The 27,991-nt window shown below is 35.3% G+C and overlaps 1 protein-coding gene across 4 annotated transcripts in view; it reads right to left on the bottom strand.

Annotated features, from left to right (window-relative positions):
• Nucleotides 1–15,129, bottom strand: part of CSPP1 (centrosome and spindle pole associated protein 1) — a gene marked incomplete at its 3' end in the record, with an annotated part of 87,163 nt that extends 72,034 nt beyond the window's left edge. For 2 of the 4 annotated variants that reach the window (XM_079722750.1, XM_079722751.1), the window contains exons 1-5: nt 15,047–15,129; nt 8,564–8,662; nt 7,127–7,197; nt 1,142–1,235; nt 50–107 (exon numbers count right to left, since the gene is read on the bottom strand). In XM_079722750.1, coding sequence (XP_079578876.1) covers nt 50–107; nt 1,142–1,235; nt 7,127–7,197; nt 8,564–8,662; nt 15,047–15,114 — 390 coding nt within the window. In that variant the 5' untranslated portion in view covers nt 15,115–15,129. Of the gene's footprint in view, nt 1–49; nt 108–1,131; nt 1,236–7,126; nt 7,198–8,563; nt 8,663–15,046 lie in introns of all 4 variants that reach the window. The other 2 variants (XM_079722752.1, XM_079722753.1) reach the window with 2 other exon arrangements.
• Between the last annotated feature and the right edge of the window lie 12,862 nt (nt 15,130–27,991).

Here is a 27,991-nt window from a genome sequence, read left to right as displayed (position 1 = left end):
CACGTACCGCAAAAAAAAAAAAAAAAAAAAAGACGGCAGGAACCCTTACCGATTTCTCAGGGTCTTGTGCTCCAGAAGCTGCAACCCTGAGATCCAAATCTTTTTCTCTAAACGAAATTAAAGTTTTATATATTAAAAAGTTATAATAAACACTATCATTACTGAAACAACCTTACACACAAAGTCCATGCAATAACATCTCCAAAAACAAATAATTCCTTTAACTGACAATAAAGTCTTAAATAATTCTGAAAACTAAATTTTCCGATTTGGTGCAAAGTAAACTAATATTCACATGTAAACTGCCTTGGAATAAACATCTCTAAACCAGTGCCTGGGATACTTCAAAGTCTAAGGAATTCACACAGAATAAAGTAGAGAAGTAAAACAAAATCTTTACTTAGTGAAACAAATAAAAAACTTTTTTTAAGGTTCATGTATATCTTCAGTTCACAAAAAGGAGGGTAAAAAAATGAAAAATTAATACGATACTTTCCAATAAGAGTTTTTAAGAAAATGATGTTAAAGATGGCTAATATCAGACAGTAGATATTGGTTACCTCTAAGATAGAAAAAAAAAAACAAAACTAAAAGATGACAGGTCTCAAATTATCGTAGAACGAAGATATCTATCCCTAATTTTAAACTGGAATTAATATTTCACAGGTATTTCTACATGAAAGATTACAAACTCTGAGACTTGTATACAATATAAATATCTGTGGATCTATCATGATTATTTTTATACAGCATGTATACGTGTGCTTACCATTTCATTGTTAAAAGACAAAATACTTTTATATTTGCTACTATATATGGGGTAATACAGTGGGCATGTAGATAACATTAAATGCTACCCTAAAATTGAAGAAATTAATGAAAGTATGTACAAGGCCTGTTATAGGATGAACACATAGTCTCCTTTGTTACCTATGATAAAGAAAATGAACACCCACATAGTATCTGTTTTATTACCCTGGCTGATTTACAATGTGGAGACTGAAATAGAATGATTTACAAATACTGAATCGTATTAGGAAAAATATCCCCTTATTTTACCATGTAATAGCCACCACTATGTCATTTTAAACAAACGCATTTAAATTCAAAACATCTTTTCAAAATGCAAACCTTTCATTACCGTCTCTTGTTCTTCTGTTGTTCAGCCATTTGTTCCAATAGTTCTTGTCTATATTTCTCTTTCCTTCTCTGAATAAGTTCTCGATCTTCACCTCCTAGAAAGTGGTAAGAAAAAAATGCAGTCTTAAGCAACACATGTAACTGGAAAGTCAATTTTTTAATCTCCATTTTTAATTATATCAGAGTATAATTACTACGTATGCAGCAAATATAGAAGGTAAATCATATGTATCATTACCTATTCAACTAGTTTCATAATTTATGAATAACTACTATGTGTCAAACCCAAGACGCAGTAATCCTTCCCAAACTTCTACGTTAGTCAAAAACCTTCTTAAATAAGAGAATATTCTAACTCCTACCCCCACTTTCCAAAGATCAGGATACTATCTCCACTAACACCTCCCACAAGCCCCTTAACTTTAACAAGTGTGTTCAAAATGAACATCTCAAAAGCAACTGCCTTTCTTTGTTTTCTGTTACTGGCCGAATAATCAAGCCTCAAAACCCCACTGTAACTTTGATGGCTCATGCTTTCTTATTTACTTCATGTGAGGACCCTCTTCTCTAGTCTCATGGCCATCAGCCTGGGACAGGAACTCTCTATATTTTACCTGATGCAGCAATAACCTTTTAACTAGTCTCCAGAACTCCTCCCCCCCTCCCTGCTCCAGTACAACCAGCACACTTATGTAAGACTAACTATCTTAAAATACAACACTAATCATGATGACACATTGCTCAAAAAACTTCAATAGTTACCTCAATTCTACAGAAAAAAATATATAAACCTCTCGTTCTGGTATCACTTACATGAAAATCCAGTCATGCAAGCATCTTAGATCCACAGAAAATTATTATTATTGCATGTTAATCACACAAAATAACCTCTTAATCTAGATATGCAAAATCTGGAACATTACACAAATCGTGAGGGATATCAAAAATGCAACCAAAGCAGAAATTTCTCTACTACCTTAATTATTAGTCTCCCAACCATCAGTTGGACACACAGCATCTGAGTTTGCCCATTAAGGACAGATGTCAGCAACAGTGAAGCTCCCAAAGGGTAACATAAATTACATTAAGGTTAATAATAATGTTTTACAATCAAAGTAGATATATCCATTCTGCTTCTGATCATGATGGAGTTAACAAACACAAAACTCAGCCTCCCTCCATTAAAAAAATAATAATAAAATTAGGCAAAATATATGAAATAACTGTTTTTCAGACACTGGACAACAGGTAGCACACAACTGTAATACCTGAGAGAAGTTAAATAAATGAGGTGAGCCCTTCAGGCACCCGTTTCTGCCTGCATGCAATCTCCATGGGTACAGGGAGGGAAAAATCCAAACAAAGCTGGGAAACTATGTTAAATTGAGCAGATAAAGATAAAAATTCAGGGGCTTCCTTGGTGCCACAGTGGTTGAGAGCCCGCCTGCCGATGCAGGGGACACAGGTTCGTGCCCCGGCCCGGGAAGATCCCACGTGCCGCGGAGCGGCTAGGCCCGTGAGCCATGGCCACTGAGCCTGCACGTCCGGAGCCTGTGCTCCGCAACGGGAGAGGCCACAACAGTGAGAGGCCCGCATACCACAAAAAAAAAAACTTCTAGTCATTTTAGCTTTTCTGAATTTTGACTAGAAGTTTAGGGCAGAGATTCAAAAAGAAGCGTAAAAAGGGCTTTAGAAATCTGTAAAGGCGTTCCTTCAGACTTTACTGTATACTAGTCTGTGTATGCAGAGTGAAATTCCATTAGGCTGGGCAAAAAATTACGGAGGACACATAAACTGAATTCTCAGACCTCCTCAAACGAAGTGGAGAGAAATTTAAGCTCCAGCCAGCTAGACTGGAATTCTCGGTGATCCTCTAAGGGTATTCAGGGAAGAGCCCGAGAAAGGTCACTCTGCAGCAGGAAGACTGAACAATCTTCCTAGAGCGAAGGCTACTCTAGATGTCCCAGCTAAGTTTAAATTTAAAATAAGGCCTCTGAAAGACTGGTCCTTAAGTAACAGAAAAACATGACTGTGGTAGGCAAAATTCTAAGACAGATCCTATGTTCTCTGCCTTCTAGCACTGATTCCCTGTATAAACCTTCCCTGAGTGTGGGCAGGACCTATGACTTGCATCTAGCCAATGGCTATGGCAAAGGTGAAAGAAATCTGCAGATGTGTGTAATTAAGGCCCAAATCAATTTTGAATTAATCAAAAGGGAGATTATCTTGGGTGGGTCTGATATAATCAGATAAAAGCCCTCACTGAGTTTAGAGATTCTCCTTGCTGGCAAGATAGAATAAGCAGCCTTGGTGAGGAAGGCCATGTGACAAGAAACAGCAGATGGCCTCCAGGAACTGAGGGCACTCTCCAGCAGATCCAGTAAGAAACCAGGGCCCTTAGTTATACAGCCACAAGCAAATGAATTTAGTGAAAAATATGGAGGGGCTTCTTCCCTCATAAGCCTCCAGATGAAAAACAGCCTGGCTGACACCCTGACTATAGCCTTATGAGATCCTGAGCAAAGGACCCAATAAAATTCATGACCCACAGAAACTCAGATAACGTGTGACGTTTTGAGTCACTAAATTTGTGCTAATCTGTGATGCAGCAATAGAAACTCAATACAGTGATTAGAAAAGTTAATCAATTGAAAGAAAAATCACATAAACAACAGAGATAACGTAACAACAAAAATGTTAAAACAGCTGTCATAACTATGCCCAAACATTTAAATGAAAATAGTAATATAATGAGGAGGAAATGGAAACTATTATAAAGAACTAAATGGGGAGTCCTACTTCTGCTTAGAAACTAGAAAGCCACAAGAGAACATTGCTCATACCCCACAATGGAAAAAAGCTCAATCATCTACAAAATCAAAACTTTTAAAAAGCTCACCAGAGAGCTGAGGTTATAAGCAACCAGGTAAACTCAATTCCAAAGGGTATAAAAACCAATCCATAGGAAGATGGGACAACCCAAGTGTTTTACCCTTACCAGAGTACAGAGAAATAGGCAGCTACCTTAGAAGTAGGTAAGAAGAAAATAACTGAAATGCTAATGAATTCTTAAAGGCTTTCTGTGGACTGGAATAGCAATGCAGAAGGGGAATCTGCACTCACTTGCTGCCCCTACCAGATGCTTATGAGACGGAAGATTGGGCAACACAAGACACCTAAGAGACACCATTCTGAGGCAAAACAAACAAACAAACCAACAGAAAACCAATGCCCACATTCCAGACTCTTCTCTCATATAAAGTAATCTATTGGTTGAAGGGCAGAAAACCTTGGACCCAGCATTCTGCACTCATACAAAGCAAAGGTCTGCTACTGTTAGGGGAAGAGCAGGAAATTCTCACATATAAGATCCTCCACAGGGCTTCCCTGGTGGTGCAGTGGTTAAGAATCCACCTGCCAAAGCAAGGGACACGGGTTCGAGCCCTGGCCCAGGAAGATCCCACGTGCCACGGAGCAACTAAGCCCGTGCACCACAACTACTGAGCCTGCACTCTAGAGCCCAAGAGCCACAACTACTGAAGCCCACGTGCCACAACTACTGAAGCCTGAGTGCCTAGAGTCCATGCTCCGCAACAAGAGAAGCCACCACAATGAGAAACCAGCACACCACAACAAAGAGTAGCCCCCGCTCGCTGCAACTAGAGAAAGCCTGCGCATAGCAACAAAGACCCAACATAGCCAATAAATAAATAAATAAATTTATAAAAGAAAAAAAGATCCTCCACAGACATAAAGGAGAGTTTGGCTACCACTCTGAGGAGAGGCAGGGACACTGATACTCATTTCTGAGAACCAAATGCACAGGGCCAGCTTTGCTACAGCAGTCTACTGCTGAGGAAGGAAAAGCATGGCAAGAGAGACACCCTCTTCTGTCAGGGGCTGGCAGGTCTTGCTAAAAACTGAGGAAGGTGCAAGAACACTGAGAAAACCTCTCCAGGCCCCACACTAAGAACAAGGTAGTCAGAGAATTTAACACTTCTCTCTAAACAACGGGTAGAAGAACAGTTAAAAGTCATTAAAGATGTACAAGACATGAACATCACTATCAACCAATCGGCTTAACTGACATTTATAAACCACTACACTCAACAACCACACAATGCACACTCTTTCAAGTACACATTAAACATTCACCAAGAAAGACTATATTCTGAGTTACTTTTTAAAGTTTTATTTAAAAAATTCAAATTTGAAATAATTGAAATTTACAAATTATTTTCTCAGACCATAAGGGAATTAAACAAGCAGTCAATGACAAAAAGCAGGAAAATCCCAAAGTATTTGGAAATTTTAAAACATACTTCTAAATGACCCATGATTCTGTTAGAAACCCCATAATATATTATTTTTGCTCTCAGCAGTCAGCTGTCCTAATTCTTTAAATAAAGCAAAAAGGCTCCAAACAAGGTTCTTGGGGCAAAATTATAGGAAGACAAATTTCAGTTCAACTGAAATGAGAATACTGCAACAATCAGAGCCACGTGAAGTTGGAATGTGCTGCCTCTGGAGAGAGTAAGCTCCCTAAGGGGACACACAAATTTAGGCTGGGGGAAAAAGATACAACCGTGAGATAAATCACTGAATTAAAAGAGTTTAATAGTCTATTCCAAACATGACTCTATTATCAAACATTAATCTATAATCCCTGATTGCATTAATGATAAATTCATGCCATTCATCTTTAAAATTTCAGGGTAGAGTAATCCATTTATTGATAAAATTATTTGTCAGTAGGTTCTCAACACAGAAAGCAATTTCTCCAATTTTTACCATGTTTAACAAAATACATCATAAGAAGCAAGCCTTTACTCTGACTTACTGATAGGTTAAATTGGTCAATTCTCACTTAAAGACATTACACTAGAATAAAACTCTAGGTGTTATGCCATTTTTCTCATAATAGCCATTTCAAGGAAACAAAAGTCTGAGAATATCATGCAATTATACATCTCTAAGCCAAAATTTAAATTAGTGACTGCTTTTAGGTTGAATGAATCTAAAGTATTATCCAATTTCTTCATATACTTCACTGAAACAAAATTTCGGGCAATTTTTTCTAATAGTTTTACACAAAGAAGAGACCACTTTTCTACTTAAAGTTACATACAGGAAGTATGCTCTCTTCACACTGTTTCTCAAATTAAATGTGACAAGTTAATATAGCAAATCAACATGCTTATCTTAAGCGATGACCTTCATTTCTGACAAAATAAATAGAAAATCTGGATTATAATCATTATTTGAACAAAACACTTTCTCAGAAACTACATGGAAAGAAAATGGGAAAGGATGTTTATCAAAGGATAAAAAGGTTTAGTTCAGGGGAACTGAACTAAAATGTAAGGCAGTTTTGTGCTAGCTAAAGAAGAAAAAAAATGAAGAAAGAAATTATCACATATAAAATAGAATATAAGAAATAGCCAGGGCTTCCCTGGTGGCGCAGTGGTTGGGAGTCCGCCTGCCGACGCAGGGGACACGGGTTCGTGCCCCGGTCCGGGGGGATCCCGTGTGCCGTGGAGCGGCTGGGCCCGTGGGCTGTGGCCGCTGGGCCTGCGCGTCCAGAGCCTGTGCTCTGCGACGGGAGAGGCCACAGCGGTGAGAGGCCCACGTACTGCAAAAAAAAAAAAAAAAAAAAGAAAGAAATAGCCAACACTACGACAAAGTGAAATATGAATTTAAAAGATTTTACTGAAATTAATATTTATTTATCATCAATAGAAAGTTCATCACTAAATAAAAGTTATTTAGCTTTAAAATTATACACAGAGCTATATAATACACTAAATAATTAAAATAGCTATATAATATGCTAAATGTTTAGCATAGTGCCTATCCCAAAGTAAGCACTAGAGAAATGTTTTCTATTATTACTAAGAGTGGTATTAATTACAACACTGAGTTCTCACGAAGACCTTTTATAAAACACTCCACAAAAGTCTAATCAACTGGAGGTTTTTGTACATACCAAAGAGCATCCCCGCAAAAGGACTACACATCTCTCTATTAGTAGGTTTGGATGGTTCATTGTCTCGAGCACTAAAAACAAAAAACAAAAAGAATTAAAACCCAAATAATTTTCAGGAAACAAAAATTTAGAGTGAAATGCAGGTATGAGTTATTGGCCTTTCAAAGTACTATGGATACTATAATAGTTATATGTTTTTAAAGTTAATGTAGGGCTTCCCTGGTGGCGCAGTGGTTGAGAGTCCACCTGCCGATGCAGGGGACGCGGGTTCGTGCCCCGGTCTGGGAGGATCCCACATGCCGCGGAGCGGCTGGGCCCGTGGGCCGTGGCTGCTGGGCCTGTGCGTCCGGAGCCTGTGCTCCGCAATGGGAGAGGCCACAGCAGTGAGAGGCCCGCGTACCACAAAAAAAAAAAAAATTTAAAGTTAATGTAAAATCATGGCATTTTATCTCTTTATACAGTGGGAACCCAATGCATTCAGGCTCTATAAATATGTGAACTTTTTCTTCAGCCAGCTTCACTAACTCTATAGATTCCCAATAAAACCCTTTTTCATAAGAACAGTTACCCCAGTAAGGAAAATGAATATAAGTATACATAAATAAATCCTAAAAAAGAAGGATGATAGCTGTACCCGCACTTTGAAAAGAAGATCATCTCTAAAAAAACTCCTTCCTTGAAAGAAACAATGAAAAAAAAAGACAACTCTCTCAAAGAAAATTTAATTAGACTCAAATAGCAAATTCTCTATCTCAAGCATTTTTATGTGTTATTTTTCTTCAAAGAAAATAGACACCTTTCCTGACACATGACAATATTATCTTCATTATGCACTATAAATTCGGAACCGTTTATCCTTACGTACAACACAATAAAGCCACCAAAATGATAAAAACTACAGAAAGAGAACATGAATATAAAATGCATATAATTTCCTTTTTTTCCAACATGACACAATTATGTATGAGTACTAATTTTACAAAGTAAGCATAAAAGTTATCTACTCAATATGTTGAAAATCAAAAACAAAGTTTTGAAAAGAAAACTCATATAAGAACATTTTCGATTTATGTCAAGTTACGTCATCTCTATAACTCCAAGATATTTTAAATTGATTTTTAGTCCATTAAATTATACACTTATTTCTCCTTTCATTAGTTCAAACAAATATATATATATACTTTATAATGATAGGGACTCATAACACCTTGGCACACTTTCTAATCAAAACTTGCTCTTCAAAAGAATGCTGTGAAGTACCATAAAGTTTCATTTAACACAATTCTCCCCTTCCCCTTTCTCCCTAATTCCTTTCTCACTAATAAGGGAGACTGTTAACATACTATACACCTTTCTAGTTTTCCAGCAAGCCAGTTTTAGCAGTTGCTGTTTTACAGTACAACAGCTGAAGGGCAGAATTTATATTACATACTATACCTTTGATTTCCAGCAGATGAAATTCGTATGTTTGACTTTTCTGTGACATCACCACCATACTCCATAGGAGGCACATTCCCTCTTCTGTTCCCGTACATCCTTAAAAACACATTAGCTTACAGAGCTTGTTCCACATACAGTGGACTTTTCTTATCTCTTTGGTGTTTTAACATTAGATGTTGGAAATATTAAAGGGAACAAAGTGTTACAATGAAGTTTTACTGTAAATACATTCTAAAATTAATTCAAATGACATTTGACTCAAGTATGATCTGCTGGTTAATAAGAGACACTAAGAGTTTAGATTTAATAGTCTTTAAATCAAAGGGAGGTTATTATAAACTATTTCAATATAACTTCTAGAAATTTTTAATATCAAAGCTATGCAAATACTAGTAAGACTTTTTTATTATTCACTTATTCAAAGAATATTTACTGAGCACCAACTACATGCCAAGTACTAATCTAGGTACTGGGTATGTGGACATGGTCCTAGCCCTCATGAAGATAATAAGTCAAATTTCAAAATGAGATCACTTTTTAATCAAAATTCCTAAATTCTGGGAATTATTTCACTGAATATACAAACCTTTTTAACTTAAAAGTACAGCAGCAGTCTTACTATTAAATTAAATCAAATGTAGCAAGCCACAACATTTGCTAACACTGTAAATCACATGAAATACTAAATATTAGCAATAGGTGAATACAGAACATTATAAACATGGGTAGAAAATTAGTTCACTTTATTCACAAGGTCATGAACAACAAAAAGAAAGATTAGAATTTCTTTTATTTTCTTAAGAATGCTTTTCAGAAAATAACTTTTAAATGTTTTTCAATTAATCTTTTTTCCACTTGGCAAACATGGAAAATTTAATTTCTCATACCAGAGAAACCAACATGACTTTTCATACCAACATTTATCAGCACCCATGAAAATCAGCATTTCATAAGTCATATTTCTTTGCAGGGCTCTTGAGTTAACAAACTATATTGTCTCTCATGAGGACCACTGGTAAGAAATATGGTTGTTACAGTACTGTTCAATATTTTAGGTGAATTTGATTATCACGTTAAGAAAAACAGCAATTTTTAGAAGAAAAGGAACTTATCACTCTCCACAGAGCCAGCATATAAAATTCTCTTTGTTTCTATCATATATTGTCAATATCACCTGTGGAGAAAAGACTACCCAGAACTGTAACCTTAATAATGTATGACCTGTGGCATGACAGATAAATGGCTTCCATTTTATATCCATATCTAAAACAGAATCCTCCCCAATCCCTTTCAAAAAAGAATTTCAAACTTATTTCAATTTATCAAAACACAGCTGATTTTATATCTAAAGCCTAAGTGCTCAAATCTCTCTTTTAAAATGACACATCAGTTTAGTGTCATTCCTTATTTCTACCACTTAAAGAACAGGTAAATATAAACTTAAATTCAAATTTGTAATTAACAATGCCAGGTAACCAGATTTATTTATACTGCATCTATATAAATACAGTGTAGAAAAGAGTGTACAAAAGAGTAAACAGAGCATGCCTGAGACTGCTTACCCTTAGAAAGCCCTGTTTGCAAGACTGGCCCTTAGCTGGCACCTGAGAACACAGATTTTGGGAGGAGTCCACCATTCTCAGAACGGATAAGACTGACCCACTGTGCCTAAACTGTTGGTACAAGCAAGAGAGTTTATGCTGAACACCTGCTTTCCTTCAGGGAGTCCAGAATTTTGGCACATGCTAGGAAAGTTTTTTCAGAAACGGACAGACCTCATAAAAGGAAGAATTTATTTCCTTCCACATAGCAAATCAGATTTGACTGAGGGAATAAAATAATTGTAAAATAGTTTCACCATCCTACCAACAAAAAAAAAGTTAAAGCTATGTTAAATGGAAAAAGCTTTTTCTATTTCCTTGAAGAAATGGGTCAGTAATTCTAGTTAATTACGTTCAAATCTCAATGCCCAAAGAAACCAGGTATAGGCTAGAAGCCAAGTTTACTCTAAAAATTAACACGAGGGACTTCCCTGGCGGTGCAGTGGTTAAGCATCCGCCTGCCAATGCAGGGGACACGGGTCCGAGCCCTGGTCCAGGAAGATCCCACACGCAGCGGAGCAACTAGGCCCGTGCGCCACAACTACTGAGCCTGCGCTCTAGGGTCCGCGAGCCACAACTACTGAGCCCACGCGCCACAACTACTGAAGCCCGTGCACCTAGGGCCCGTGCTCTGCAACGAAGGAAGCCACCACAATGAGAAGCCCGCGCACCGCAACAAAGAGGAGCCCCCGCTCACCACAACTAGAGAAAGCCCGCGCACGGCAACGAAGACCCAACACAGCCAAAAGTTTTTTAATTAATTAATTAATTTTTAAAAATTAACACAAGTTTATCTTTAAAAAAATTACTCTTACAGAAGAAAAGCAAGTTGTTTAAAACCACAGGTATTTTCAGCTAATTTAAATGTGAATGAACAACTCCTAAATGATAATAATATATTTTTTTCATTAATAAACCACAGAATCAAAAAAACTACTTCAGAAGTAAATTTATAATGGTTATACTATCAAGAATGACATATTATAAAAATAAAATATTTACCATCTGTTGGTCCTGACACAACTTACAGGGAGAAAGAATCAAATTCCTCCTTACTTAAAAGAAATCATCTAATTAATAATGGTTACATCACCTGGTTTCATAGTAAAAATTTATCTAATGTGAATGAATTCTGCTATTAGGGGTACTCTCAACTACAGAAATTAAAAGAAAACTACTGAGCTGTTAAATGTTGGTCACGGGGCTTCCCTGGTGGCGCAGTGGTTGAGAATCTGCCTGCCAATGCAGGGGACACGGTTTCGAGCCCTGGTCTGGGAAGATCCCTCATGCCGTGGAGCAACTAGGCCCGTGAGCCACAACTACTGAGCCTGCGTGTCTGGAGCTTGTGCTCCACAACAAGAGAGGCCGCGACAGTGAGAGGCCCGCGCACTGTGATGAAGAGTGGCCCCCGCTCGCCGCAACTAGAGAAAACCCTCGCACAGAAACAAAGACCCAACACAGCCTAAATAAATAAATAAATAAATAAATAAATAAATAAATAAATAAATAAATAAATAAAATGTTGGTCACCATTTTTCTCATTGTTTTCTGTTCTTTCCCAATTTTTATATTTACTTTAATTCAATAACAGTGTTTTTCTAATATTGACCCCATCTTTAAAGTGGGGAAAATACTTAATATAAAAATGGTCCTTCCAAGTATAAATGAAAAGTAACTACTACAAGAAAAAAAGTAATATCAAGTTAAATAACTCATGTTCTAATAAGCTATTTCTCCTCATTTATACCTTACATATTAAGCACACTTCTTAGAATGTCCTACACTAAGTAAGCAAGCACTCCATCTATTGAGTCAGATTCTGATTCTATCTCAGATTCTAATTTCAGATGGAGCGGAATTTCAGATGGAGCGGAATTTCAGAATTTTGTTACATAGAGCAAGATTACCAACTAACAAATATCAAGAGTAAAACAGACTGGAAGTGCTAACTGCATTAATCACATAAAAGATTTAAAAAACAGCATTCTTTAAGGTTAAAAATTTCTTTTACTCCTTAACATTGGTTATAAAGTAAAACATAATAAGGTAATATATTAACTTCTACAGCTCAAGTTAAATAATAAAGACTAGGATGACTATCTTTTTTAAAAGCATATAAATTTCAAAGTATTATAAGATAGACTATTATATTCAACTTTAGAAAGCTCCTAAAACATTATAAATTTACTTAAATTGGTAAATATGTATCAAACAATACACACAGGCACGCGCGCACGCGCACACACACACACACACACACACAGAATGCTACTGTTGAACTAAGTGCTAACCATTCTGTTAACTATTTTAAAACACTTGCCAGTGATTAATGATTAGTTTAGGAAAGTAAAATCATTCCTGGGCTTTATCCTTCCAAAAGTGGGGAAAATATTTCATTAATAAATACATAATGATATATGGAAAAGTTTATAGGGTAATTAGAAAAGAACTGAGACCAAAAACCTAAAAATCAAAAATTACTAAAAATCAAAACTAGAATTTATCGCATGTTGACTATTAGAAGGAAAAAAGAGAACACAGGAAATTTAGAAGAATGAAGAAGAATTTTGTACTTCTCAGTATATAGTCAGCCCTCCATATCTGTAGGTTCTGCATCCGTGGAGTCAACCAATCTTGGATAGAAAACATCTGGGGGGAAAAATTCCAGAAAGCTCCAAAAGGCAAAACTTGAACTTCCCGCACACAGGTAACTACTTATTAATATATAGCACTTATAACTATATACATAGCATTTATATTAGATATTATAAGTAAACTAGAGATGAGTTAAAGCATAAGGGAGGATGTGCATAGATGACACGCAAACGCTACACCAGTTTACATAAGGGACTTGAGCATCCAAAGATTTTGATATCCGTGAGGGGTCCTGGAATCGATCCCCCTTGGATGCCAAGAAACAACTGTTTTAAGAATAAATAGTTAAATCAAGAGATCAAATGAAGTTACACATTTCTTTAGTCTCAAAAATTTCACTAACAAGTAGAGTCATTTTTCCTAGCAACCACTCTGCCTGCTAAAAAAATCTAATTAATGTTCAATATGAAATCTTTTCTTTTAGAAATCTCCAAATCTGAAATATAGAAATCCAATTTTAACCTCACCTGCCACTGAGACATATGTGAAAAACCTTACAGTTAGAGATGTAAGAGTTTACACATTAACAAGATGTATAATAAATGATTTACATTTTTAAGAAATATTGTAAAAACATTAAAATGTATAACAGGAATTATTCTCACTCATCTACATATTTAATCTATTCTTAAACTACTACTTGGGGAAGATTATATATAGAAACAGTTCATTTCGTTCATGGGATACATAAAAAAATAAGATTGTTATCAAATAATTAGGCTGAAATTGATTTGTTAGTTCATGTATAAAATTATCACAGGGTGTAATTACAAAAATAATAGATTAAAATATATTAAAAACAAAGCAACAACCATCATAAGTTTTTTGAAATTCCAAACTTAAAAGATACGCATTACATTATACTCTAAAGGTAAACTGACACCATAAGAAAAAAAAAGTTCTCATGTACAAATAAGGCAGTACCAAGAGTCCAAGAATATCTGTATTTCCCTAACTGAAACTTCTTGGAGTTCAGGTAGCCTTTGACTACCTCCAGATATAAACATTTTCAAATATAACACATTACAGAATTCGCAGCATTTTCTGAAGTACAATTAGATTCAAATCAGAGATAAACTATAATGGACATTACAAAATTCTAATCCTTCAGTCAAATTACCTAAATCAGGGTGAATATTAAAAAGATTGGATGAGCAGGACGTAATAACTAAAGAATAAAGAGTAGTTGACAAAGAACTGCAAAGGTTTTGTATGATTATTTAATAATTAGAATAATGAACATGTAGCATTATGTCTCAGAAAATTTTCTAAAATACTACAAAAATAATCTATTTGGACTAATGAATGAAACAGGTCCCATGAACTGCTCAACATTTACATTTAATCCCTACAGGTTGACTAGTCAATGAAAATATCAGATCCTACCATACTTTTATCTCCAAATCAAAAGTTAGATTAAAATATAGCAAGTTTTAAGTATTAAGACAAATGACTTAATAAAACCCCATTGTAGCAATTAATAAATTACAAATAGCGTCATAGAAACAACATGCAAAGGAACTGAAAAGCATCTAAAAATCTGATCAAAAAAACTTAGTGCCATATCAGTAAAATAAACATTAAATAAGTAACTTAAAAACAAAAAAAGTTGATAGAAGTACTTAGAGCACAGAAATATTAAAGGAATAAACTGTATTTCATCTGTTTTAAGGTGTCTTTTTTTCCCCACATTTTAACATCTGAAACCAGGAGAGCCTTGGACCTGGTTGTAAGTCACGTATTGCAGGGAGAAGTTATTTTTCTCCTGCCAGTCACCTAGGGGCACTATGGATATGAGATAACTCTGAATTCTCGCCTCAGCGTTGTTTTGTACAATACTGGCAGCATGAATTCAGACTGAAAACCTGAATCAGTACTGGCTTACAGCTCAAATTCTCAGGGAAGTCCCTTTTTACTCCCTCCACTCAGTGCCAAGGTTAACAGTGGAAGGTTTTTTTCTGTCCTTTTCTGTGGGAAAGTCTATTTCCCATTTAAGTTTATATAAAGGTTGTAGCCTTTCAGTGTCCCAGCTTTTTAATGGGGCCCCTTTCTCCCCATCTTGGGCTGTTTTCTTTGTTCCTACAGTGGCACATAAAATTATGGTGTAACTTAAAACTGAAGCATCATGTAAATCAAATGAAACTGTGTCTCCTTAACATGATGATAAAAAGTAACAAGAATAATATTAAGCAAATAAAGAAGATAAAAATGAAGTTGTAAATACCTGTCATTTGTATACACTCTCAAAAGTCTTCTATCAAAATCACTTTCATATCTAAACCTCTCGTCCATTTCTTCACTTACTTCAGGATCTTGGCCTGGTCTATAATACTGTTTATCAAAAGCAGGATCCTCATTAAACCTGTGAAATCTTCTATCTGGAATGTCAGTCTTGCTGACAAACCTCTGATGTTTTTTATTGGAAATGCCCACTTCTTCATTAGTCTTTTTAATGACTCTTCTATTATTCCTTAATTCAATTTCATCATCTAGTTTTCGGTATCTGTCCTCTTCTAGTCGTCTTTGGTTTAGAAGCTCTTCATATGCCTCTGAAGGAGTTAAGACATCTTTCCTAGGACCCTCTGAATTTTCCCAAGATGACTGCATTTGTGAAGGTAAATCAGGTTTAACCTGACTAATAGGCTTTTTACTTCTTTGATTCTTGTGCTGCCCAATTAAAAAAGAAAAAAAGAAGAAAAATATCTTAAAGAGATGCTATTTCTTAAAAGGCAATTAAACTCTCAAATGATCTTAATCTATTTACTGTCTCAACTCTAAAGCTTGATCACCCATAAGAAACATCTTATCTTTAGGAAAAAAACCTTCAAGGAAGTGTTATCCTTTAATAAAACTTAATAAATACCAAATAAATAGGTAACAGTAATATGGATAGATGGCTACAAAAAGAGAGGATAAACTATGCCAGGGAGATATTAGGCATATTTTGGCAGTTAAATAGTGCTTCAAAATATTTCACATTAAATTCCTTCTCAACACAAAGAATATAGAAGGTATTAAATTTTTTTGGCCCTAGTAACATCAACCACCCTTAAATTTGGGTTAAAAAAAATACACACACACACACACACACACACACACACACAGCTAGAAATTGTCAATATAAAAACATCATTTAAAAATAAAAAATAAACAAACGTCACTTAAAACCAATCTCTAAAATTAAATCTCCTCCATGAAGTTAAAAAGTAGGGTAGGGCTTCCCTGGTGGCGCAGTGGTTGAGAGTCCGCCTGCCGATGCAGGGGACACGGGTTCGTGCCCCGGTCTGGGAAGATCCCACATGCCGCGGAGCGGCTAGGCCCGTGAGCCATGGCTGCTGGGCCTGCGCGTCCAGAGCCTGTGCTCCGCAACGGGAGAGGCCACAGCAGTGAGAAGCCCACGTAATGCAAAAAAAAAAAAAAAAAAGTAGGGTAAGTTCGGGCTTCCCTGGTGGCGCAGTGGTTGAGAGTCTGCCTGCTGATGCAGGGGACACGGGTTCATGCCCCGGTCCAGGAAGACCCCACATGCCGCGGAGCGGCTAGGCCCGTGAGCCACGGCTGTTGAGCCTGCGTGTCCGGAGCCTGTGCTCCACAACGGGAGAGGCCACAACAGTGAGAGGCCCACGTACCGCAAAAAAAAAAAAAAAAAAAAAAAAGTAGGGTAAGTTCTTCAATATGAGATAAAAGCATTTACAAAATTCAAAATTTAAATGTCCTGTGTTTGGTTCAATTTGGCTTGACTTTTTAAATATTTATATGAAACCTAAGTGAAATGTCTAATAATATAAAAATATTTTCAAGTAAGGACAAATATTCAACCTGTGGTGTTAAAAGATTTACTTTAAAAGCAAAACCTACCTCAGTACTCTTTTCTACCTGTCTGAACTTTTCCGTGGATTCTTCCTTATCCCTGAGAAATTGATTGTATTCTTTGTTGCGTTCAAGTTTCAACCTTTCCTTCAAATAGAAAACCAAAAGGCAATGTTAACTTCAACATCAGGAAAAAGTACCTAATGTCAAATCAGACTCATACAAATCAGAGATCTTACCCAGAATCAAGCTTTACTAATATTTTCAAGGACAGAAGTGGCTGTAAGGCACAGGAGAAGCAGGAAGAGGTCCGAGACCACCAATGCAATTCCCCACGTCCATTCTTACCACATTAAAATAAGATTTACTACATGCTTAAGTCCAGATTAGCACATGAGGTCTCTAATACTAAGGGAGTGGCTTTGATTATGAAACACCTCCATTTTATATGCCAGTAGTTACTTGGCTTAGATGATACCTTCCTAGGAGCCATGCCCTGTAAGTCCCTGAATTCTAGGTTTGTTTACCAACATCAATCCTAGACAATCCAGGTGCACTCTGCCAAAAGCATTCGTAAATAAATCTCTCCCACTAGTAAGTATATGAATGTGTTTGCCAGGAGGTCTATCATTAGCATGTTTCCAAGATCTGCCCAGGTTACTGTCCTACTTTCCTTCTCAGGGACACCTCTTGCCTCCAGTCCCCCACCCCACTCCTGAAAGACCTGCTTCTAACCATTTCTTTCCCAAGTTTAAGGAAAGATCCTTGTTATATTTTAAACATAAAAAGGTAAAATATTATAACGTAAATGTTCTGTTGAAATACAAACATGTTGCATTAGTAAATGTTCTTAAGCCCTAATACATTACTTCAACATCATTGAAACAGCACAATCTAAAAAAAAAAAGTATTAAAAGAGCGAGGTTGTCTTTTGAAACTTAACTGTCCACTTGTCTTATATACTGTGTCATGACTGTGATCTAGCTTGGGAATTTGAGTCTCTACAAGAGGTGTACAGTGCTTAATCACTACGCCCTGTTCAGATTATGTACATGTATTTGTGATGGGAACACACATTCAAATAGCCCCAGATGTCACCTACATAAAAGCTCAGTATACTCTCTCATCTGCTCATCTCACTGATAATTGTGTCATATACCATGAACTTTATAGCTTAGAAACGAATGCTGAAAAAAACTGAATTCTGAATATTCAATTAATCATTATATTAAAGAAATATATCATATTACACAGTTACAAATGTAACATTCAAAAAACCTTGTTTCAACAGCACTAGAGACTCCACAGATTTTGAAAAAATCAAGTACGGGATATGATGTAATCTTGTCTGCATTTAAATCAAAAGTATGTTCTTTCATGATTTTGATGCCTCGTAAAACTGCTACCAACAATTACTATTCCTATCCACCTACCTTGGCAGATAACCTCTCACCAATAGGAAGAGAAACTCCCAGAGCAGATGGATCTGTTTCACTCGTGGATAGAAAATTTTTCTGTATATGTACATATTAAAAAAATATATTACCTAATTGCCTTTATAAAATGTTTCATAAATGTCTTTACATTCTATATTCTAAATTATTACATTATACAGACCAACAGAATGAAATGGAGATGAAAACAGAAACTACAAATGTATAGAGACTATACCAAAAGTAATTAGAAAAAAAAGAGAATTTTCTAATTTCCCTATAATTATATTAGTGGATATCTATTTAAATGCCAGAAGACATAAACTACAAACATTATTTCTCTATGTGCCTCTCCATTCTTGCTCATTAAGCATTTAGGTAACACAGTGTGGCAGACAGAGCATCAGACTAGGAATCCAAAGACTTGGGCTCTAGGACCAGCCCCAGCATTTCTCAGTTGTGCAACACTGAGCAAGTCACTTAACCTCCCTGACCCAGACTTTCTTCTTCTGTAAAATGAGAATGGTATCTGCTCTGCCTTACCAAAGCTGGTATAGGATCAAGGAGGATAAAGAAATGTAAAATCTCTTTGAACACTGTAAAACAAACACAAGGGATTTGTAAAAAATACACACAACCGCCAACTTTCTGGTACTGTTCCTTAGTAGTCATATAATCTGGATAAGTTACTTAACTTCTCTGCCTCCGTTTCTTTGTAGAACAGGAATAATGGCACCTACATCACTAGGTTATGAGGATTAAATCAATCAATACTTATTAACCTAATTTCATGTCTTTTATTTATTCATAAAACAAGCAATTATTGACCATCTAATACCTTCCAGTTACTTTTATAGGTAGTAGGGAGACAACCATAAGCATATGGTCCCTATACTTAAGAGATTTAAAATTCAGTTGAAGAAACAAACACGGAAACAAATAACTACAATATAATGTACTACAATAGTTACATTCAAAACATTACAGGAACAAAGTAATTAATAAAACTGATTAATAAGGTTCTGTTAAATCTGAATTTACAAATAAGTTGTGCTACAAAAGCTAATTTGAAAGTTGGTAATACAAAATTCTAAGCTTATTTGTCAAGGAAACAATATGACACATGACTAGATCCCTGCGTCAGTTTGATCCCTATATACCAAAGTACACTGTAAACCTAGCCATTTTGTAGAGTTATACATGTACCAAAAAACATATTCAGAGTTCCAATCTTGGGAATACAGAGATACTACATCCTTACTCCTTCATTAGGCAATTCCCCACTCCCAACATGGGTCCAGGATGATGTTTGTACTTTTCAATAAAATGAAAAAAATTAACAATAAGGACAATACAGTGAGTTTTTCAAAATGCTGAATTTTAATCATTCACTCATTCATTTAGTAAATATTGAGTGCCTAATATGTCTAAACTGTTTAATACATCTGGGACTCATCGGTCAACAAAACAAAAGATCTTGGCCTTCCTGAAGCTTACATTCCAGCAGGCGAAACTGACAAGAAATAATAAACATAATGAAGAGTAATTATATGGTATGTTAGAAGGTGGTAAGTGCTATAACCAAAAAATAAAAAGTAAAAAGAATAAGCTACAGATATTACGGGCTTCTAGGGAATGGGAGTGGGAAAACTGGAAATGTAGAGTTCCCTTTTAGACATGTTCCACACAAGATACCCACTAGATTTCTAAGTGAAAATGTCAAATAGGCAACCAACTAGAAGAGTTGGAGGTTCAGGAGAGAGGTCTGAGCTAGAAATATAAATTTACTGATTCAGTTTAAAAACTTCTCCTGAGAATACGTTCTTTGTGTGTTGTTAGACGGTCAAGTGTCTTTTATTCTAAAAAACAGAAAGAAGATGGTAGTTATTTGTTTTAGTGGCTCTTCATGGCAAAATTTTAAGATTTGATTACTTTTTAATTTAAATATCCATGCAAACCAAAAGTCTGGAAGCCACAAGAAATCCAGAAAGAATGGGACTTGTAAACTGTACATATTCCAGGGGTCAAGGAAGCCACTGCAGCCACCTCCCCATGTCCTACGGAATTTTCTTTTTCCCTTGCTTTCCTCTCCACTCCCGCCTTCTCAGATGTCAATCAAAAATTGTCTTTGTCATATTAAGAAACGACTGTTCCTCTACCACAACCATATTCTTAACAATCCAACACCAAAAACTCCTTCACATCCCTTTGAATTTAAAGATTTGTGCTTCATAAAGGCAATTTCTTCTCATACCTCCCACTGCCATTCTTTTTAAAAATCTTGTATCTATAAAGTAATGTAAAACCCACAAGTGAAAATAGTAGCTATTAGAGGAAAACTCCACCCAATAAGTAGCAGTAGGGAAGGGGAGAGGATAATGAGGCACAAGGCCAGGGAGGCAGGCTGGAACATGAAAGACTTCATGTGTCACAGCTAAGGAATTTGGATTTTTATCCTGAAGGCAGTGAGGAGACACTGAAGTATTTAAATCGGTAAGAACAGGATCATTCCGGAAAGTAGCATGGAGAATGCACTGAAAATCAGTGCAAGGAGATCAGTCAAAAATCTGGGACTTCCCTGCTCGTCCAGTGGCTAAGACTCCGTGCTCCCAGTGCAGGCGGCCCGGGTTCAATCCCTGGTCAGGGAACTAGATCCCACATACCACAACTAAGAGTTAGCATGCCACAATGAAGATCCCGCATGCTGCAACTAAGACCCAGCTCAGACAAATAAATAAATAAATATAAAAAAAAAAAATCTGTAGCAGTAATTTAAGACAGTAACAGTGTCTAACATGAAGAACTAACTATCCAAAAGCAAATTTATCAAGCTCCTCACAAGCTGCTCAAGCAGATATAATGGTTCACAACTATCATACATATCAAGTTAAAAATCTACTGCCTTCTAATCTATCCTATTCTATCTACCTACATCATTATATCTTACTACTCTCAAAAAAAAAATCTACTGTAACTCAGTCAGGCTGGTAAAGCTAATATGTCTCATGCATACACAACTAAAGTCTGCCCTCCAAGTCCTTCTTCATTCTACTACTCTCCAGCTGAAAAGCTTCCTCTCCTTACCCTCTAAAATATTCACCCTCTGGAATATCCAAATTCTACCTATCCTATAATGTCTTACAAAATAACACCTTGAGCCCTTTCCTGATCATTTTATCTGTCTTGTTAAGAGTTATCACTTTCTGAATTGTATGAATGTTATCTCTACAACTAGATGCTAAGCCCCTTGAAGACAGGATTCATACCAGATTTATCTTCATAAGTGTTTAAAAAGTGTTGGTTGTATGATGAATGGTTGTGTAAGATTCATTTTAAGAACAGTTTTATAAAACGTTTTCTTTGTTTTCCAATATAAATTTACAAATGTAATCCACAAGTTTGGGTGCAAAAATATTGAGTAATCCAGACTGACAGCACACAGTTCAAAAATATTTTAGAATATCCTGAATATTCCATTATTTTATTAATCTTAATGTGATTAGCACAATTATAATTATTTTGAAGAACAAAAACTAGCATGCTGAAAACAAATGGACTTAAAATAGCTGCTGAGTATTTCTAAAAGATGAATAAGAAAGCAACAGAAACAAATGCAAAGCAGGAATCAAAAAGAATACTTGATTGTATTAATGGAAACTTATAATATATAGAGTGTCATTTTGCTAAAAGCAAGAATCCAAAATGGTGCCATTCAAAAGTCTCTGAATCACAAATGAAACTATTTTTCTTACTAGTTTGAGTACAACAATATCATAAATGCAAATGATTACAAGCTACTAGATCTAAAACAAAACAAAACAAAAAAATTAAAGGAGAGCATTTTGTAGGCAGCCCTACCTTTCTTTTTGCTTGTGTAATACCCTAAAGTCAAGGGAAACAAACCATTGGTAAAATGTATTCAAAGTCCTCTCTCTCTATGTACAAATCAGAATAAATAAGAGACCATTTATACATTTGGAATAAACATTATAAAGTAGAAAAAACGAAAGAATATCTTGGGATGACTAGAAACATCATGACTGTTTAGATACATTTATAACCTAGTAAGCAAATTGCATTTTAAAACTTACAATAAGTGGCATGGACATATACACACTACTAAATGTAAAATAGATAGCTAGTGGGAAGCAGCCACATAGCACAGAGAGATTAGCTCGGTGCTTTGTGACCACCTAGAGGGGTGGAATAGGGAAGGTGGGAGGGAGGCTCAAGAGGGAGGGGATATGGGGATACATGTATACATATAGCTGATTCACTTTGTTATAAAGCAGAAACTAACACACCATTGTAAAGCAATTATACTCCAATAAAGATGTTTAAAAATTAAAAAAACTTACAATAAATCATTAGTTTAGCTATTATATAATTTAACAAAATATACTTAAAACAAGAGTTCCACTAAGCAAAAGGATTAAACTATAAAGTAAACAGATTAAACTATAAAGCAAAGACTGGTGGTTAAGGAAATATGCTGAAGGAAGTTTTATAAGCTTAGCTCATAAGAAAATAATTAGCAACTAGAACTCCACATGTCATTTTAATACATGGCTGAGCAGAGGAGAGCAGTAGGAAATCATAACTGGGCTATTTTAAACCATGACAACTTTACACAAAACATGAACAAAAAGAATTTACAATCTCATTTACAATTGGAACCCACTGCCCTACTTAAAAGGTCAAGAGTCCGTTATTCCATGGCACCAGTTCTCAGCACCGTTCTTTTCTCTATCAGTGTGAATGTGTATATGTGTCACTTAACTTTTGCTACAATACCCATCGCTAGATACCATTAAAAACCTAAAAATTAATGCATGTGACTAAAACCTTAGGAAAACAAATTTAGGAGGTAAATTCTGAAGCATAAAACTAGTTAGTACAACTCATTACCTGAGTAAGATAGCGTCTGTAATCTTGCCGTAATTCTTCTTTCAGTTTATGTTTCTTCCGTTCATAGTCTTCCCCAAGCGGTAAACTTAATCCATAATCAATTCCTAGAAAGAAAACAACTTCTTAAGCAATGTAGCTCATTCTCAACCCAATCTCAATTTTAATACAATCTCCTGTAACAAAGCACAGTAGGAAGGAACACAGTCATGTTGATTCTGACACTTGGATCAGGATAATAAATTTTTCATTTGAAATGTTTCAATAGGTAATACATTCACATAATGGAAAATACCCCTCCCTCCCATGAACCTCTGCCACCCAGTTCTCCTGCCCAAAACAACCAACATTGCTGTGTCTGTGTGTCCTCCCGGAGACTTTTATATATCTGTAAAAAGATATCTTTCTATTACAGGGTGTGTTATATTTACTTCTTCCCCTTTAGACAAATGGTTCTGCATTGTTTGCCATCTTGCAAACAAATTAAAGAAAAGCCAATTACCTTTACTTCTTCATTTAATTCTATTGAAATTTCTTTTAAAATACCTACAACTTCAACGTCTGTTTTTCAGTCTGTGAAAATTAATAATGTGATTTTTTTAACTTATAAGAGTATCCGTGTTATAATTTTTAAAAGTTTACTGAAGTATAGTTGATTTACAATGTTGTGTTAATTTCTGCTGCACAGCAAAGTGATTTGGTTATACATATATATACTTTTTCATATTCCTTTCCATTATGGTTTATCACGGGGTACTGAATACAACATGTTTGAAAAAAATTGTTAGAGCCTTCCATTGCTTAGGCTGAAATTTCCAAAAACTTTTAAAGTTAAGCCACCAATTCTGATTTCACATAAATGGATATTAACTTTTATTGTGATAAAACGTACATGATATAAGATTTACCATTTTAACCATTTTCAAGCATACAATTCACTGGCATTAAGTACATTCAAAATGCTGTGCAACCACCACCATTATCCATTTCCAGAGTTTTTTCATAATCCCAACAGAAACTCTGTAAAAGAATCTTAGTTTTTTAAGAAAAACTTCCATTTTGAGTAGGGTTTCCTTATTCAAGAGTTTAAAAATCAAATTATATTTTGGGGTGATGACAATAGTGATGGCTGCACAACTTGTAAATACACTGAAAACAACTGAATTGTACAATTTAAATGGGTAAAGTTTATGTTATGTAAATTATATCTCAATAAAACTGTTAAAATCAAATTACATACTTTTAATTATTTTTAATAGTAAAATGTTATATCAAGAAGCACAGATATCAGATGAGTATTTCGATTTGTGAAGCCCCTCTCGCTTTTTTTAGTCCTACTATGCAATACTATAGTATAAAATATTATTTCTGAACAAAATAAAAAGTTTCCTTAAAGAGTCAGCTACAAGAAATGCAGATGAAACAACTGACTGTAGGTAATAAACCAATAAGGATATTACCATTTTTTGTGCCTTATTCCTCACAATGCAGCTAAATGATGGAAACTTATCATGACTGTGTCATATCACTGCTTTATTATATCACTAAAATATTTCAGGGGCAAAAATGCCAAAGTAGTATAAATATAAATGGATGTCTATTTTATGCAATACTAAATTCCCCTTTCTACCATAAACACCCGAATTCTCTTCGTAAACACTTTTGGCCTGCTTAACTCCTGATGACAGGGGGTATAACAGAGGATTCCTTAGAGACACCTCTCACTCATGCTCCCAACTCTCTTCCAAAAGAATCTAAAGCATTCCATATGCTTGGAACTTTAAATCATCCTAGAAAGGCATTCTTTCCTCACAAAGGAAATTTAAAAACCTTATTTTTAAAGATACAGAATTCAAGCCTAAAGAGAAAAATGGTTTGATTCTCACATTCAGAATGGAGTATCATATATGAAATTAAACTATAAAATCAATGAAAGCAAGGTCCATGTTTATTCAATTTTATAATTCCTGGCACACAACTTGTACTCAAAAAATGTTCACTGAATAAACGTGTAAAAGAATATATGAATGCATGCCTGAGTAAGAGGAAGAATAAAGAGAAAGAACACTATTCTTAGTATTTCATTTCTGCTTCTAGTGATCTGACTGTATAGAAAAAGTAAGCGTAATAACTAGTAACCAGAGTTACGTATCTCTCATTATACAGGATCACAGTGGATGCTCTATTGTGTCAAAGGGGAAAAGAAAACAATGCTACAATGGTGATGCACCCTGCAACATGCTCAGCTTTCCTACTCAGCGGAACAAGTAATTTACAGCTTTTTAAGTCATGTATTTAAGGTGGCTTTTACTGCTGATTTTCAGCTCTGCTTGGTGGGTTTATGAAGAAGAAAAGAAAGAAAAATCTGGTTCATTTTCACCTACAATTATCATTCATACGAAGTTCAATTTTATTTATCATGAGTATTTGCTTTTTACTATTGATTCAAATAGTATTTGTAATAATTGTCTTAAAACACAGTAAGAATACATAATGCCTTCGGAATTATTTATAATTTTATTAATTGAAGGCTTAGGCAACAGAAAATACTAACTTTTTAATTCTTATTTTTGTCATCTGGTACCAATATTTTATGGTATTAGACGTAGGTCATAGAAATAAAATTAAGAACTGTATGGAACAATTTAAATATTCTGTTCACTTTAAACTAAGCATTAACAATGGCATCCTAACTGACTTAATGAGCTGAGAAATATGGTGAGACTTACCTTTTCAGAGCAGTTGTCTTCTCACGGTTCTAGTGGCAAGTAAAGCATTAGTGTCGTCTTAGGGTCATTTGAAGTGATGCCACTTCACCAAGAACAACATCAGTGACTCTAAGTTAACATTATGTTTCAGAACTACAGCGATTAGAAGTATTTGGTTTCCATAGTGGCTGTGGGTTAAATATTTAAAACTACAGTGTATAATCTTTTTAAAATTAATCTACCTTCTAACATAGCACTCATAATACTTTACAAATTACCATGAAACAGTTTCTTCTTTTCATTATGATATTACCACGATAAAGTATTAAGTAAAAATAATCAAAGGACAAAAAATAGGAAATAATAATAAGCCTTTCCCTAAGCAGGTGACTTAACAGATGCAGCTACCTTGAGGAGAACATTGTACTCAAACTTCAGCTATACAGACATTATTACAAAGGATCCATTTGACTTGTACAAACTGAAGCAAAGAGGTAGAATGTCTGGGATTTAGTTTATAATAAGAGAAACCTAAGACTAGATATGCTACAAGGAATGACAATTAAAAGTACAACTAAAAATTGGTAAAAACAACAATTTCCTTTTGTTTTCCAAAATCTTTATATTAACTGTAATTTTTTAGCTTAGTCTAAACTCTAGAGTGACTCTGCAATGGGAAATTCTGCTGTTGCTTCTTTTCTGATACTATTTTTTAAATCTTTTTCTGGTATTATTTTTAAATTACAACAATGTAATTTTCCTTCCTTATAATTCTTTCTTTTTCAAGTCTCCATGAGCATAATTGTATTTAAAATGAATTTTTAAAAATCATACCAAATAATTTCTAGTAACAAGAATAAAATCTTTTTTCTTACTTAGATAATTTGTCATTTTTTGCTTGCATATTTACAAAACATGACTTCAGAGCATGAAAGCTAAAATAAATCTAGTGCATTCTGGAGCCTGGAGGGTTGATCAATGGCATTTTGATATGACTGAGAGATATTGCCTAGAAACGGTGGATGGATTAAAAAATACCTAGGGAATACAAACGTTAAAGATGGATTGTGCAGTCCAAAGTTTAGAGGTGAGGAAGCTAAAAAGGAACCGAAAAAAAAAAAAAAAAGACTAAAAAGGACTGTGTTGGTAGTCTTCAAAGCCATCCCCTGGCTTGGTGATTTGATAGGACTCACAGGACACAGAAGTCATTATACTCACAATTATGGCTTATTACCATGAAAGATTATAGAGCAAAATTAACAAAGGGAAAAGGTACATGGGGCAAAGTCCAGAGGAAACTAGGTGCAAACTTCCAAGAGTTCTTCCCCAGTGGAATCACACAGGACACGCTTAATTCCTGCAGCAACAAGTTGTGACAACACATGTGAAGTATTGTTTACCAGGGAAGCTCATTACTCAGTGCCCAAGGTTTTTAATGGGAGCTGGTCACCTAGGCACCCTCTGCCTAGTACGGACCAAAATTCCAGACTCTGCAGACAGAAAGCAGGTATTCTGCATAAACCATGTGGTTTGTACAAACAGTACAGGCACAATGAGCCACTCTTTCTATAGGTGTAGGAAACGATTTACAAGCTAAGTTCCAGACAGTAGCCAACAGCCAGCCTGTACTGGAAACCTTAGCAGCAGACAGTAGCTGCTCCAGGTCTCTCAACAGATGCATTAAGCTGCTTTTTAACCAAGAGGTCATGGTCACATCCCTATACTATACGTCACAAAAGTGGTATCTTCAAACGCACAACAGGACCTATGCTACCATATACAAAAAGAAGAGAGGGCTATATACATGTGTGCACAGTATAGTCATGAAACTGTACACAAGAAACTGCTTAACAAGAGAGACTAGAGGACAAGGTTGGGAGGATCACCAATTCTCAGGCTATATACTTCTCTGTTCTTTGTAATTTTTTACCATGTGCATGTTTTCCTTTATTTCTTTAATAGAAAATACAAGGGAAAAACCCCCAAATACAGCAATGCTCTCATCCTTGTCACTGAGCCAGGAACTACATTTCAAAAGCACTGCAGAAAATCTATGATGTTGGGTCAAAATATATTTATGTATGAAAAAATGTTGGAAGTATTAACTGCATTATTTCATCTATTAAAAATGTCTTCCAGGATATAAAACATCAAAATCAAAGGAATAATGCTCAACCAGTCTAAGGGAAAATGTTCAAGTTCTCTAAAGAAGAGAAAGGATTAGGAGATGATCTTTAACTGAGGTATGACTGAACTAAACTTAAAAGATTAATATAAGCATTTCTCTTCAGTAATTGTTATTAAACATGAACATGA

This window comes from Hyperoodon ampullatus, assembly GCF_949752795.1.
Source record: "Hyperoodon ampullatus genome assembly, chromosome: 17".
Lineage (NCBI taxonomy): Eukaryota > Metazoa > Chordata > Mammalia > Artiodactyla > Ziphiidae > Hyperoodon > Hyperoodon ampullatus.
This window is presented reverse-complemented; position numbering and strand designations above follow the sequence as displayed.